The following is a 14635-nucleotide window of genomic DNA, read 5'->3' as shown; positions in this document are numbered from 1 at the left end:
TTTAATATAGGGATTGTGATATGCCAATCTCATAAGGATTGTGAGGATTAAGAATGCATAAGCAAGCTTTGGCATCACTGGTTGCACAAGTAGTGCTAATTAACTGTTGGCCATTTTGGTGATTTTCTATTTGTACACCTGTGCACACTCACACAGACACAAACAGAATGCACCTTAGTTAAAAATGGGAGCTGAATACAGGAGACTGGTGGAGAATTGTTCTGCCCACTTCCTGGGGGTGCTGAGGGGTTCCTGAAGATCCCTACTTCTGGGGAATGCCCACTCATGAAAGAAAGACTCGGGGAAAGGGAAGAGGGAAACTCACCAGACTCAAGAGATATCCCAAAGATGGGAGACCCGTTCTTGCCCTCGGTTGATGACTTCAATATGGGAGGAAGTCCCGCTTCAGGCAGCCCCTCTAAGAATCCAGTCCAGCACGTTAATGGGGGTGCCTCTCTCTTGGTCCTTTTAAGGGAATCGCTCATGGTCCAGAAGTTTGCTTAGGAGACAGGGGGGACTCATTCCAGTCCAGACCAGCTGCCTCTCCAACAACTCCAGCCCTTCCCTTCCCCGCCCTACTTCAAACACCCTAGACAGTGCTGTGCCCCGGACTTTAACCCCTTCGGTGCCAACGCTGGTCCGGAGGATTCCTGGGTTCTCCTGTCCTTGACATCCCCCAAAAGGCAGCCACTGGATTCAGTCACAGGTGGAAACAGATCTAGGAAGCCAAGCTGGGGTCACCCTGAGCAGAGAATATGTGGGAATGACATCCCAGGGAACCTTCACCCACCCGTCAGTGGAGACAGGGTGGAACTGAGGGGAAAAAGAGGAGAGCTCAGGGGAAGGCCCAAGGCTGGCACCCTACTTCACAGCAAGTCCTAGTGGGCTCGGGGAGGTCCTTCGCTCTCTCTCTAATCTGGTCTCCAAATGCTGGTCGTCCCCTTTAAGAGGCAGGTTACAGTAGGGGAGGAGGACAGACTGTATTTTCTGTGATGAAAATGCAGGGAGGAGCGCTGACAAGGGCAGGGGCATCTGAGCACGGCCCTCCTTCGGCCAACAGGAGCAGGGTGAGCTGGCAGCTCGGCGCACTCAGCTCCACTCCCAGAGTGTTGTGGATACCAGGCACAGGCTATCTGACTGGTTCTCCACCCCCTTCCCTGATAACCGCTTCTGGGGGTGCTGACTCACCTTCCCCGCTTCCCTGGGGCAAAGGATGGCGTGGGCAGACACTGGACTTCCTGAGGTACCGGAGAGCCTCCTCCCTGCCAGGCCCATGGTCTAGTGAAAAGGACATGCTGCAATTGGAAGAGTTTGGCTGCCTCTGCCGACTCCCTAGATAAGGGGCCTTGGAGAAGTTACCTATTCTAGTAGCCTCATCGCCTCCTCTGTACAATGGGGCTAGTGAATGAGAGGTGTACCAACAGTGGCACTTAAGCGCTGGGTCCATAACAGTTATGATATAAATAATATTCAGTAAATATGCTCTTCAATAAAACTGCCACTTGCTGTAACCTTGGATAAGCCCCTCCACTTTCTGCCTTCCCTGATCTATTAAATGAGGTTAAATGATGTGATCCGTGGTCTATCCTTGCTCTCAAACCGTGAGAGGAAGAGGGCAGCTGTTGCCAGATGTGGAAACTGTGTGCCCTTTCTTCCCAGTGTGAAACTGTTACTCGCTCAGTCGTGACTCTTTGCGACCCCACAGACTGTAGCCTGCCAGGCTCCTCTGTCCATGGGATTCTCCAGACAAGAACACTGGAGTGGATAGTCATTCCCTTCTCCAGGGAATCTTCCCGAGCTAGGGATCAAACCCAGGCTTCCCACATTGCAGGCAGATTCTTCACTGTCTGAGCCACCGGGGCAGCCCTTTTCCTACCTGGCTGGGCTCCAAACCATGTGAGTGACTAGTTCTTACTTCTCAAGAATACAGGGGAAACAGCTGCCTGTTTTGTGGTGGAGGATCCTCAGAAATCCTAATTAAACAATCCTGTGATTGTACAGATGAGGACGCAGGCTCCAGAAGGAGGCGTGATTCACCTGAGGTCAGCCAGCCAGTGGGTGGTGGAGGTGGGCGGGGACCCAGCGCTGGAGCGTCTGTGGTCAGTGCTCCTTCCACCACCCTGAGCTGCTCTCTCCGGGAATCAAGCCTTGAAAACTCCCATCCTCTCACCAAGCAGCTTCATTATCCCCAGCTTTTTGGGAATCCTTATCCCCATTTCCCATTGACTTTCTTCAGGTGAAATCCCAAAGCCTAGGATGTAAAAAAGGTATTAATCTTGGCTCTGGCTCCTCCTGGTACTGGGGCTGGGTGTGGGTGAGCGTGTGCCAGCTAAAACTGTGCATGACATGGGAGGGATAGAGGGCTGGTTTCCGGGGGTGGAGGGGATCTGGAACCCATTGACAGCTGGGTTACCATCTGTTTTGCCTTTCAGGGAGGAAGTTCTCAGGTTGGGTACCCAATCTCCAGGAAGGATGTGAGGTGGGTGCTTACTTTCTCTCTCCTTTGCAGACCTGCACAAAATCTGGAGGTCAGGGTTCCCATCTTCCTACGGTGGTTTTCACTAGAGTGAAGCACTATCGGCTACTCATCCTCCATTAAGTTATCTCAAGAAGAGGGCTTAATCCTAAAGCAACTACTCCAGCTAAGTCTAGCCATCTATAGATTTTAGAGGCTCTTCTATTCTCCAACACCACTACTTAAGGAAGGCTCAAATTCCACCCTGACTCCAAGGAATTTGGTCTCTCAAGAGATGAAGTATCTGGTTTTGGCCTTTTTTCAAGGTGCCTGTGACCCTGCCTTCGCTTGCTTCTCATCACCTGGGTCAAACCTGGGCTCCCCTTAGTCTTCTCTGTAACAAGAGCCAGGAAATGAAGTGGGAGTTCTGCAAGGAAAGGTAAAGACTGCCCCAGCTTTCAGAAAAGGAGTACCTCCCAGCACTCAGACTGAGGAAGAAATCTCATATTGCCTTCCCAAGTTATGAAGTTTATCCTACCCTCTAAACCAGAACGCCTCCTCCTACAAGTTAACTCCTCACTCTGTTTCCACTAGACACCACACAGGTGGCAGTGTGTTCCCGCCTCCAAAGACTAACATCTTATAGGGCTAAAGAGGAAGACAATACATATCAAACTAACTCCCTTTTCCTTCCCTATACTTGTTCTCAACCCTAAGCTTCTGATTCACTGTCCTTTCCCCCATTCTCCTGAGCAAATCCCAGGTCTCCACCAGCAACACAATGAACAAGAGCAAACACATCCTCCCTGCCTTCTGACCTGGCCAGTCCTGGGGTGTCCAAGCCGCAGGCCCTGAAGGAGGGAGGTGAGCTGGTGGAGGGCTACTCCGCTCAGAGCCTCCCGTTGTCTCCATGTCCTTTTCATCCTTCAGCCCAGAGGCTCCAACTGCCGGGCGAAGGGAAGGTTAAACCAGCTGAGCAGCCCTCACTGCCCCCATACCCCGCCAGAATCTAAGCTGAGAGACGGTGGCAAGAACAAAGCGGGTGTTTGTTGGGTTTCTCTCCTGCCGGGGAGGCTGTTCTCGGACCACGGCATTCCTGGGTCGGACAGAGTCAGCTCAGAGTGGCTTCTCCCCACTGCTGCTGCAGCAAAACCCACTGCCTTTCCACAGGCTGTGCTTAGGTAACAATTCGGGGGGTTCAGTTGCTTCTGCCTGGCCTGAGCTCAAAGCAGAGGCATTAAAATAAGCTCAAACTTGAGAAAAGCTAAGTCTTAAACACAGGAAGGGCTAGAATCAGGTGTAATCGATAGCTTTTCAAGAATAGTCAGTGAAGGGACTTCCCTGGTCCAGTGGTTAAGAATATAGCTTGCAGTGCAAGAGACACAGGTTCAATCCCTGGTCGGGGAACTAAGATCCCACAAGGCAAAGCAACTAAGCCCACATTCCACAACCAACACCTGACACAGTCAAATAAATAGTTTTTTAAAAAAATAATGAATTAAATTACCGTCAGAAGATCTCCTGGGGATAGAACAATTGCAGACCATCTTTTCCCATTTTCCCTCCTCTACTGTGGAGAGGGGGCTCACAAAGCAAGGAAGATTTAGGGGAATATACGGTGACTGGCACAGAGATAAAGAGTCTGCCTGCCAATCCAAGAGCCAACGGTTTGGTCCCTGGGTCGGGAAGATCCCCTGGAGAAGATAGTGGAAATCTGCTCCAGTATTCTTGCCTGGAAACTTCCATGGACTGAGGAGCCTCGCAGGTTACAGTCCGTGAGGTCGCAAAGAATTGGACATGACTGAGCATGTGGTGACTGGTGAAAACAGACAGGCAAACAAGGGGCAGAAGCAAAGATGTTCAAGAAGGTGGACGGGTAGAACACCTCTGGGGAACAGGACACACACTCCCTAGAGCAAGGAGGCCGGAGTTCAGCTCACTTGTCCAGCAGCCTGAGTAGTCAGGGCCTGTGTACCAACAGCAACCTGAGTTCATCCAGGTGATGGGAAAACAGACACGTCAGGGTGGCATTTGTTTTTATTAGAAAACCCCATTTGGTAAGAACTTTCCTAAGCCAGTACAGAGACTGGGTAGCCTCCAAGAGTCCCACAGCTTTCATCTTATCTTTCACCCTCTTTTTGAGAGGAGTGGTGGGGGATGGGGTGGTGTCAGGCAGTCTCCGAAATGCCCTTTCCTGGACCCCTGAGAGTTCACATCGCCAGCAACATACCCCCGGCACCTCAGTGCTGCAACACAGGGCCCCAAGGTCAAGACGGCTGCCGAAGGCATTCCTGTTTGTCCGGCTTCGTGATGGAACTGAAGAGGTGCTCACAGACTCCCAGGCCTGGTCCTTTGCTCTGGTTAGAGCAGGACAGGACCCAGGAGAAGATGGCCAAGGGCTAAAGGAGAAGACACTGCATTTGAGATACCCTTTGGAGTCTGGAAAGCACCTGGATTTCTTGGGCAGGGAGGGCTGTGGAAGCCCCACTCAGTTCTTCTTGGTTTTGGGGGTGTCATATTTCCTCTTGCTGGAGTACCACAACAGCAGGGGGACGCCGATAGAAGGGAGGGTCATGACCCCGAAGGCTGCCCAGTCCAGCTGCGGAAGACAACAAAGGCCTTGCTTAGAAGCCTGGATTAGGGCGCAGGAGGGGACTAGGACGGAAGGGTCCAATGAGAAAAGGGAGCAGCCAGCCCAAATGAGCAGAGCGTCGGCAGGAAGGCTCCTCTCTGGCCACTCTGGACACAGAATGGCTCACTGAAGACCAACCTTTCGAGCTATGAAACCAGAGGCCTCACCTGACCCAATCCAATCTGGAAGAGAAGCTTCTCTCTTCCAGACAATTTGAGGAGGGAGATGTCCAGGTGTTGCCCTGACAGTCAAGCCGCCGGCAAAATAACTCCGGCCCACGCCGCCAGCCTCTCTTCCATTCCTCTGCCTCACGTGCTGCCCTCCAGCCTTCCTAAACTACCTGCTATTCCTGGACTCCACCACGCTTTTTCTCACTTCAGAGCTACTCCCTCCTCCTGGGGTGCCTCCCCTTCCTCACCTCCTCTTTAATTAGGGAAACCTCTCTCCCCCAGAGAATCCTCCCTGAATCTCAACACGAGGTTAGGTGTTCCCGCTGCATCTCCTCCTAGCCCTGTGTGTGACTGCCATCACAGCTGTCCTCCACTGAGGCCTCCATAAGCCCATAAGATCTTCAATGGGAGGGACTGCCTCTTGCGCTGGTTTCTCCAAGCAAAGCACAGAACTAAGCACGTAATTTGGAACCTCATAATTATTCCCTGAAGGAATGAATAAATGAATCTCCTCATTCAGTACCTTAGGCAAATCTTCAAAAAATTTTCTCCTGACTAGAGTACAACAAAGTCCCCATTTAACCGCCCGATGCTCGGGGACTCTTTGAATCTAAGCAGATACTCTTTTCATCCTTGAATTAGACCCAGGACTCCAAGGTGGGGCTTTACTCAAGACTGAGCAGAGAAAAACAGCAGTTTTTTTTGGTTCTGGCAATTGTGATCTCATTGCCAAAAATCTCTAGCCATGGTTAAATCACGATGTTTGATGGCTGTGTATACCAGACACCAAAAAACAGATATGACAAGAACCAACCAACTATACATATCTTCTAAGGAGGCCAAGAGGTCTCAGAACACAAAGGGTGTTCTCCTCCCAGGGGAATGATGAGAGGACTGCAAAGCTTACAAAATGGGGGGAGAATCTTCTATCAAATTCCCGCTGAGCCAGGATTCCACCCTGTCCAGGTGCACTGGTAAAGCCGATCTGAAAAGAAGAAAAAAGGCAAGTCTTCAGCTCTTTCTCATCTGGGAAAAGGGCAGTTTTTCAACCAACCCAGTTCTAAGCAATAGAGTCTTAGTTCCCAAAGGCCCAAGAAACATCCAGATGAGGAAAAGCTTTTGAACTAGAGAAGATGGATGGTTCTTCTGTGTGTTGTAAAGATGAGTAAATTAGGAGCCAGGAGACACATGATGAGCATTTACTAAAAAAAAAGAAAAAAAAAAAAAGGTAGGACAGGTATGCTGCTGTAATTAAAGCCAGATCATTCTACCTCAGCCTCAGACTCTGGAGAGAGTTGCTCACCACCACTGGCCCTTTTGCCCTGGCAATCATTTCCCATTCCTCAAGTGGAAACACTCTCCTGTAACTCACAAGCTGACATGAGGCTCCAGTGAAATAAGGAGGATTCCGTAAAGTCTCAAGCCCTACCTAAATGTACATTGCCAGAGGAGGGGCTGAGTCTGCCCCACATTCCTTCGTCTTGGAGAGCAGGCCAAGAGTTTGGAGCACACAGCAAACAACTTTGTTCTAAAGTGGCAGCTGAGCCTTTAAGTTTGTGTCTTTTAACCCATCAAGGACCAGGTGGAACCAAAGAATCCCAGACGAGGTTCTTAAAGCACACAGGATGGAAGATGTGAAAACAACATAACCAGAATTACAAGAATATAGTCCCACAGGCAGGCTCATTTAAAAAAGATAATTTGGAGAGTGCATTGAATGTTCGAGACTCTTGGATTTCTTATAGTTCTATGGTTGACTACGGTAAGTCCCTTCCCTAATGTGCACTCACTAAGGAGCCTAAAGCCCATGTGTATTTATAATTCATGACCTAAGCTTTTTGAGGCCTGTGACAGTATCTTATTAATCTTCTGTGTATTTCCTATCATCTAGCACATTGTGGGGGCTCAATAAATGTCTGCTGACCTTTATATCAATCAATCAAAAGACTGTTTACATTGGATTTCTACCCTATATGGGAAACAGAAAGAAATCTAAGACACAGACCCTCACTTCAAGGAGTTTATAATTAAACTGGGAGGTGGGGGTGAGGGAAAAGATCTAGATATAAAAAAGAGAACTACTGAAGATAGTCAAGAATTAAATGTGCAAGTGGCATGGATTTTAAGAGCTACAGAAGTTTTGATGCAGTCAATGAATGTTTAGTGAAAGAATGAGTAGGAAAGAGCAATATGAATTGTAAAAGTAGGAGAGAGAATCAAGGAGATGCAGTTCGGAACTGGGTCTTGAGAAGGTGTCACATAATGAAGTGGAGGAGAGAGAGTACTTCAAACAGAGAACAAAGGCAGAGTAGAAGGAAGGAGCACTGAGACAGAGGAGGCGCTTGGCCTCATTAGGACAGAGGATCCTGGTGGGTAGAGAATTGAAGGGAGAGGCAGAACACAGCAAAACTATTGGAGGGTGTGCAAGGAAAAGCGTGGCCTTGATGTGAGAAGCAGGAGCATTCTAAGCAAGGGGAAGACACAGACACAGCGGAGACTGGGAATCATCTGATGGCAGTGTAGAAGGTGGGTCAGAAAGGCAAGGATGGTAAAAAACCAGGTAGCACATGACACTGTACAGAATAAAAGTGAAGCAGAAGGAAGGGAATCAGACAGCGCTCCCCTCCTGTTCATTTCAACTGCTTGATTTTGAGACTTTATAATACAATTTGAAATATGCTCCTTCCTACAACAATATCCCAAGTTTTTGGTCCTTCTTACCTTCCCCAGAATTTAGCACCTGCTCTGGAGATTTTCTGCACGAGATTTCAAAGGAAGGCAGAGCTGAGCCCCAGCCAGCTAAGTGTTTGGGTGACTTACCACAACAGGCCCATCCTCCTGGGCCAGGTATGTAACAGTTGCTGAGGTGAAGTTGAAATAACCAGCCTTGAGAGGGCGCAGGACCACAGTGTGGGAGACGTTGCTAGCACTGACTCATGAGTTAAGGAGGGAAAAAGATGAAGCTACAGTTGTAACAAACTTTCAACTTAGGGACTAAATGTACCATTCACAAAAAGAGTTGCTAACACATATAATATTTCATATCTAAGATACTCTGCAAAAATAATAAACACAGGCTTTTTATCTAAGCCTAAAGTGGGTGGTATTATATGATATTTTTTTAATCAAGTTTTAAGAGGTCTATGACATACTCAATATTGAAATGTTATAAAACAATACAGGTTATAGATGAAAAATTAGTCACTTAAGGTCACAGAAAACCTTTCGCTGCCTATAACTGAAGGAAATTCTTGAAAATACAAAACAAAAACAAAAAACAAAGAGAACACTTACCCTTGTCAGAAAATCTAAATATACTTTAACTCACAAGGGAAAAAAGTAATCTAAATCAAAACACTCAGGAAGGAACTTCCCTGATGGCCCAGTGGTAAAGAATCTGCCTGCCAATGCAGGGGACACCGGTTTGACCCCTGGTCTGGGAAGATTCTGCATGCCACAGAGCAACTAAGCCTGTGTGCCACAACTACTGAATCTGGATCTCCCTAGAGCTTGTGCTCCACAAGAGAAGCCACTGCAATGAGAAGCCCATGCACCACAACAAGAGTGGCCCCCACTTGCCGCAACTAGGGAAAGCCTGCATACAGCAACGAAGACCCAGTGTAGCCAAAAATAAGTAAATAAGCAATACATTTTAAAAACACTCAAGAAATTACCAGTTGATCCAAATAAGGGGTTCATTGAATAAGAAGAGCCTTTAAACAGGTCACCCAGGTCTTCCACACTAGCATCCCACAAAATTTCTTTTAAAAGCACCTTAAAGATCATCAACCAGCCACAAACATCTGCCTACATTCTCCCAATACAGAATGTTTTAGGGCTTTATAACCTAAACTTCAGGAACCTCCTTCCTCAGGCCCACCCTAAATCATGCACACTCAATTCTCACTAGTCTCTCTTGCCACATCTTACCCAGAGAGGTGGCAAGAATGGCCATATACTCTTAGACTGATGTGATCCTACTGCTTTGCTGGCAGTATCCCTCCCAACATCCCATTAGCCTTCATCAGCCAGTGTCAAGAGGATACGGAGCAATCCGGTCCCATTTGACGTTGAGCATTCCAGAGACAATGCCAAAGTCTTCTGGAGGGAAGGAATCATCAGATAATTCCACATCTAATGCAGCACTAGAGAATGGAGGAAACAAAGAAAGGTTAGTAAGTAGTGGTTATAAAATTAAAGCAGTTAGCAATCAAATCTGTCTGCCTGTCCTAAAAAATCAGAACTACAAAGGACAGATATGAGTCACATAGTTACACTGAAGAATCTCACTCAAGGCCTGGATTCTGGGCACCAAAATAAAATACTCGAAATATCTAGGAATGAATGGGCCTGAATCCATTTTTGCCCTAGTTTTTTCTCACGTGTGTGTGTGTGTGTGTGTGTGTGTGTGTAAGGAGGGGAAGAGGAGCAAGATGCATATGGAAAAGAAAATTAAAGGGAATAAAGTAAAAGAGAGGACTTTCCTCGTGGTCCAGGATAAAATACTCGAAATATCTAGGAATGAATGGGCCTGAATCCATTTTTGCCCTAGTTTTCTCTCACGTGTGTGTGTGTGTGTGTGTGTGTGTGTGTGTGTGTAAGGAGGGGAAGAGGAGCAAGATGCATATGGAAAAGAAAATTAAAGGGAATAAAGTAAAAGAGAGGACTTTCCTCGTGGTCCAGGGGACGCAGTAATGAAAATCCTGCAGGCCATATCTAAGGCCCGACACGAAGCCAAATAAATAAACAAAAAGGAACTTCTCTGGCAGTCCAGTGGTTATGACTCTGTGCTTCCAATGTGGAACACTCAGGTTTGATCCTTGCTCAAGGAACTAAGATTCCATATGCCCCACAGTGTGGAAAAAAGAAAAAGAAAAAAAAAAAAAACACAACCCCAAACCCAACCAAACAAGATAAAAGGTCTACTTTTTTAAAACCGTGAAAGATAACAAAAATGCCAATCTAAGAAAGGAAGCTGAAACTAAATCCCTAAGGTAACAAAGGATTATACGTTTTCTGCCTTCTCATTTTTTTCTATTTCACTACAATTCTTGCTTCTTCCCCACCCTGAAACCCTTTCACGTCAAAAAAAGTGGAAGATGGTTTCTTGTAGCTTAGATAATATGTCCTCCTCTTCCAAAAGCAGATCCAGCAGTATATTCATTCATTCACTCATGATATCTGCTGCTGAAAATTTCCCAAAGATAAATCACTGCTGGTGTCTGTTCCCAGCTAGGAAATTTAAGAAACCTGAAAAGGGCCCAACCTATAGTTCCAGTGCCTCCTTACCTCGAGCCAACATTGTAAATGTTGTACTGTAAGGTCAGGTCTCGCCCCTCCACAGCGTATCTGTTCAGCAGTGATTTGGAGGCCAAAAGCCTGGCTCCTTCCTCTGCTTGAGTGACAGCAAACAGAGCCAACACCGCGAACGCCAGCAGCCTCATCTTTGGAGAAAAAAAGCAAAGCGAGCAGTCAATCCAAGCACGAAAACCACCAAAAGCTTCCTGACAGCTCTTTCTTTCAAACTCTGTCAAAGCTCTTTTGAGTTTGTCCAAGAGGCAGCCCCTTCCAACATAGCGGTCTCTAAGCCACCTGGGCCCTGGATGCTCCCTAACTGGCAGGATTTTCTGAGAGGACTCCACGTGCCCACGCTCCTTGGGCTGCCGGATTCGGCCGATCTCGGACCCACAGCAGCCTCTAGCTTTCCTTCACGCAGAAGCACCCCACGGTTGCTACCTTCCCTCTGGCCTCCTCCACCAGCTCCCCTGGGATCCCACGGCGCGCTCGCGGGGTCCCCCCCACGCTCTTGCATCCCACCCTCCAGCCTTTCCCCGGGATCCCATTCGTCCTCGCCCTCCACATCCCTTTCTGGGGCCCTCAGTGGCCCCAGTCCCCTCCCCCATTCTTGCCAAGATTACACGTCCTCCCGCCAGCATGCCCTCCCTCCTCCCTGACCTCCCGGAGCTAACTTTGAGCCGCTGGGTGTAGTGCGGACACAAGATTCCCCTGCTCCCACTCGCGACCCCAGTGCCTCGGGACTCACCCTGCACATCCCCCAAAGCCTTTCAGGGGCCGTCAAAACCGGAAGAGAGAGTCAGCACCCGAAAGACCGGAAATAAGCTCTGGCCGGAAGCTTGGTTGCTCTGACCGATGCCTACTGGGAGTTGTAGTTCTTAGACAAGCCCCTCCTTTCCCTTTGTAGTGCCCGCTGGTCTCTGGGATGCGACCGCTCCTAGAAGAGAGTTGTCTGTGCACCCTCGCTCTCTTTGCCCCCGCCCCCCCCCCGCCCCCGCCTTCTTTCATTTCTTTCTCGCTTTTATCATTCTGCCCTCCAGAATGACTTTTCAATCTGACTTGCCGTTACTGTGGACACCCAGCACCTGACTAAGTGTTTTGTGGAACTGACAAATCTAGAGATTAGGGTCATCTGTCTAAAATCTGTCTATGGAGTGTACTGTCGAACTGGGAATTACAGAAAAGCTATTTCTCTTGGGGCTACCACCGTTCTTTGTATTTCCAGTCGAGAAATTTGATCAGCCCATATATCAAATAAGTCATCAAGCCCTGAACTTTCCTTAGAAGCCCTTTGAAGGGGATTTCAAAGGGCTGCGTAGGAACCTGGAATGTTAGGTCGGTGAATCAAGACAAATTGGAAGTGGTCAAACAGGAGACTGCAAGAGTGAACATTTTAGGAATTAATGAACTGAAATGGACGGGAATAGGAGAATTTAATTCAGATGACCATTATATATACTACTGGGGGCAAGAATCCCTTAGAAGAAATGAAGTAGCCCTCATAGTCAACAAAAGAGTCTGAAGTGCAGTAAGTACTTGAGTGCAATCTCAAAAACGACAGAATGATCTATGTTCATTTCCAAGGCAAATCACTGTATATCAGTAATCCAAGTCTATGCCCCAACCACTAATGCTGAAGAAGCTGAAGCTGAATGGTTCTATGATGACCTACAAGACCGTCTAGAATTAACATCCAAAAAAGATGTCCTTTTCATCATACAGTACTAAAACGCAAAAGTAGGAAATCAGTAAATTCCTGGGGTAACAGGCAAGTTTGGCCTTGGAGTACAAAATGAAGCAGGGCAAAGGTTAACAGAGTTTTGCCAAGAGAACGCACTGGTCACAGTAAACACCCTCTTCCCACAACACAAGAGACGACTCTACACATGGACATCACCAGATGATCAATACTGAAATCAGATTGATTATATTCTTTGCAGCCGAAGATGGAGAAGCTCTATACAGTCAGCAAAAACAAGACTGGGAGAGGAATGTGGCTTAGATCATGAACTCCTTATTGCCAAATTCATACTTATATTGAAGAAAGTTGGGGAAATCACTAAACCATTCAGGTATGATCTATATCAAATCCCTTATGATTATACAGTGGAAATGACAAATAGATTCAAGGGATTAGATCTGATTGACAGAGTGCCTGAAGAACTATGGGCTGAGGTTTCTAACATTGTACAGGAGGCAGTGATCAAAACCATCCCCAAGAAAAAGAGCTCCAGGAGTTGGTAATGGACAGGGAAGCCTGGCATGCAGTAGTCCATGAGGTTGCAAAGTGTCAGACACAACAGAGCGGCTAAACTGAACTGAAATCCCCTGAAAGTAGATCCTTTCGTCTTTCCTACTGTAACTGCTTTAGTTTATACGCGTTGCTATTGCTATTTTTTCATTGCAATAGTTTCACTTTCTTGAGTCTTTCTCTGCATATTTCAGTCAGCTAGTAGACAAACTTCCCCAAACAGCATTTTGACTCTATGTTCAGAGGATGGATAGTGAAGTTAGGTAATTTTGAATTCATGACTTCAAATCTCTGTTCTGTCACTTAAGAGTTTAGATAACCTTGAGGCAAGTGCTAACTTCTATAAGCCTTGGTTTCCAAGTCTGTGAAATGAGATAATTATAGTACTCTCAAAGTGCTGGTGGATAAAATAGGATGATGTATGTAAAAGTCTTAGAATATTGTCTGGCACATGTGTGTGCTCCATAAATGGTAACTATCAGTATTGCTATTATACATCTCCATTGCAGCGTGAGTTCATTCAGTATGCAATTATCTGGCACATAATTTGTGCCTGGCACTGTTCTAGGTACTGAGGATACAGTCATGAACAGAACAGGTAAGGTTTCTACTTTCTAGGGGCTTAACATTCTTGTAGACGAATACACATCACCTGTATTTGTGTTAGTAGCCCCTCCATTCACCATTTCCCAGACGAGATCTCCTTGAGGACAGGTGGTCTGTTTCCCATTGCTTCGTGTCATGCCTCAGCACACAGGATGTACTTCAGGAATGACTTAACAACAAATTCTCTACACACAACCTCCTAGTTCCTTTGTGTGTGGCTTCCCTCAAAAAATTCTCTGTTGCCTCTCTTTTCTATTCAAACCGAAGCCCTTCTTCAGGGCCTCGCCCTAGTCTCATCCCCTCTGGGAAGCTTTCCTTGGCTTGCCAGGCTGCATTGCTCTTTTACAGCACTACAGTGACTTGCTGTAGGTTTTTGTTTGTTTTCTTATTGTTTCTGATCTGGAACGTTCACCTTCATGATTAGGTGCAATTTGTCTAGTAAACACTTATCCAAAGGTCCTACAGCGATGCTGAACACGCGGAGGTGCTCAAGAAATATCTGCTGATTGGAGGAATCTTCATCATTTCTGTTTACAGTCTCCCTATTGAAATCTATCCTGACTAGAGGAGAGGTTTTGAGAGTCGATTGCTGGGAATTCCCTGGCATCCCAGTGGTTAGGACTCCATGCTTCCACTGGAGGGGACCCAGATTCGATCCACACAGTATGGCCAAAAGAGAGAGAGAGAGAGAGTCAGTTGCTAAGGGAGATGTTTCTGTTGAAAGACTTCCAAAAGAATACAATTTTTTCTTGCCATCCTCATGGGGACCCCAAACCAAGAGCTTGAGTAGAACTTTGTTAGATGTTCAGGGAACTGTGTGCTAGGAACAGAGGAGTGCAGAGCCAGTGTCAGGCTACCTAGGGTGCTTACTATGCCCCCAGGGTGGTGTCACTGGCTTTATGTCCTGTTTCTTGGTGTTTAAGACAGAGCCCAAGCCGCCCACTGACTTCTCTTTTGGGATCTGCAACAAGAGGACCATCAAGAGAATGTGTGACCAAGCTCAGAAGGAAGTGGCAAACCACTTTCCAGCTGGTAGCTAGGCAAGCACTCAGAAATAGAGCCTTGCTGTCAAACCTAGGGGCTTGCAACGGGCATAAAGTTAGCTGGAAGGGCACTCTGTAAGTGATCGTGGAGTGAATATGAAACACACCAGTTTTCAAGAAATATCCAGAATCAAAGTTGTTACAGTAAATTTGCAGCAATCTTTTTTTTTAATTTTACATTCT

General features: G+C 47.1%; 2 protein-coding genes across 5 annotated transcripts in view; both read right to left on the bottom strand.

Moving 5' to 3' along the window:
• ARHGEF2 (Rho/Rac guanine nucleotide exchange factor 2) overlaps positions 1–555 on the bottom strand; it is a 48629-nt gene extending 48074 nt beyond the window's left edge. The window contains exon 1 of one of the 2 annotated variants that reach the window (XM_043454091.1): positions 326–555. The gene's annotated coding sequence lies outside the window, so the exon portion shown is untranslated. The remainder of the gene's footprint in view (positions 1–325) is intronic. The other variant, XM_043454097.1, reaches the window with a different exon arrangement.
• A 3919-nt stretch (positions 556–4474) lies between these two features.
• SSR2 (signal sequence receptor subunit 2) lies at positions 4475–11434 on the bottom strand. Of its 3 annotated transcripts, none has more exons than XM_043454075.1 (6): positions 11301–11434; positions 10547–10701; positions 9304–9402; positions 8078–8186; positions 6165–6242; positions 4475–5054 (listed from the first exon to the last, which is right to left on the bottom strand). In XM_043454075.1, exons 1-6 carry the CDS (start codon positions 11307–11309, stop codon positions 4944–4946), a joined length of 561 nt encoding a protein of 186 aa, XP_043310010.1. In that variant the 5' UTR covers positions 11310–11434; the 3' UTR covers positions 4475–4943. The 3 variants fall into 3 exon arrangements, with proteins under 3 accessions (XP_043310010.1, XP_043310015.1, XP_043310019.1); XM_043454080.1 differs by having other exon boundaries at positions 11213–11347; XM_043454084.1 differs by having other exon boundaries at positions 11227–11318.
• Between the last annotated feature and the right edge of the window lie 3201 nt (positions 11435–14635).

Source organism: Cervus canadensis, chromosome 2, assembly GCF_019320065.1.
Source record: "Cervus canadensis isolate Bull #8, Minnesota chromosome 2, ASM1932006v1, whole genome shotgun sequence".
Classification (NCBI taxonomy): Eukaryota; Metazoa; Chordata; class Mammalia; order Artiodactyla; family Cervidae; genus Cervus; species Cervus canadensis.
This window is presented reverse-complemented; position numbering and strand designations above follow the sequence as displayed.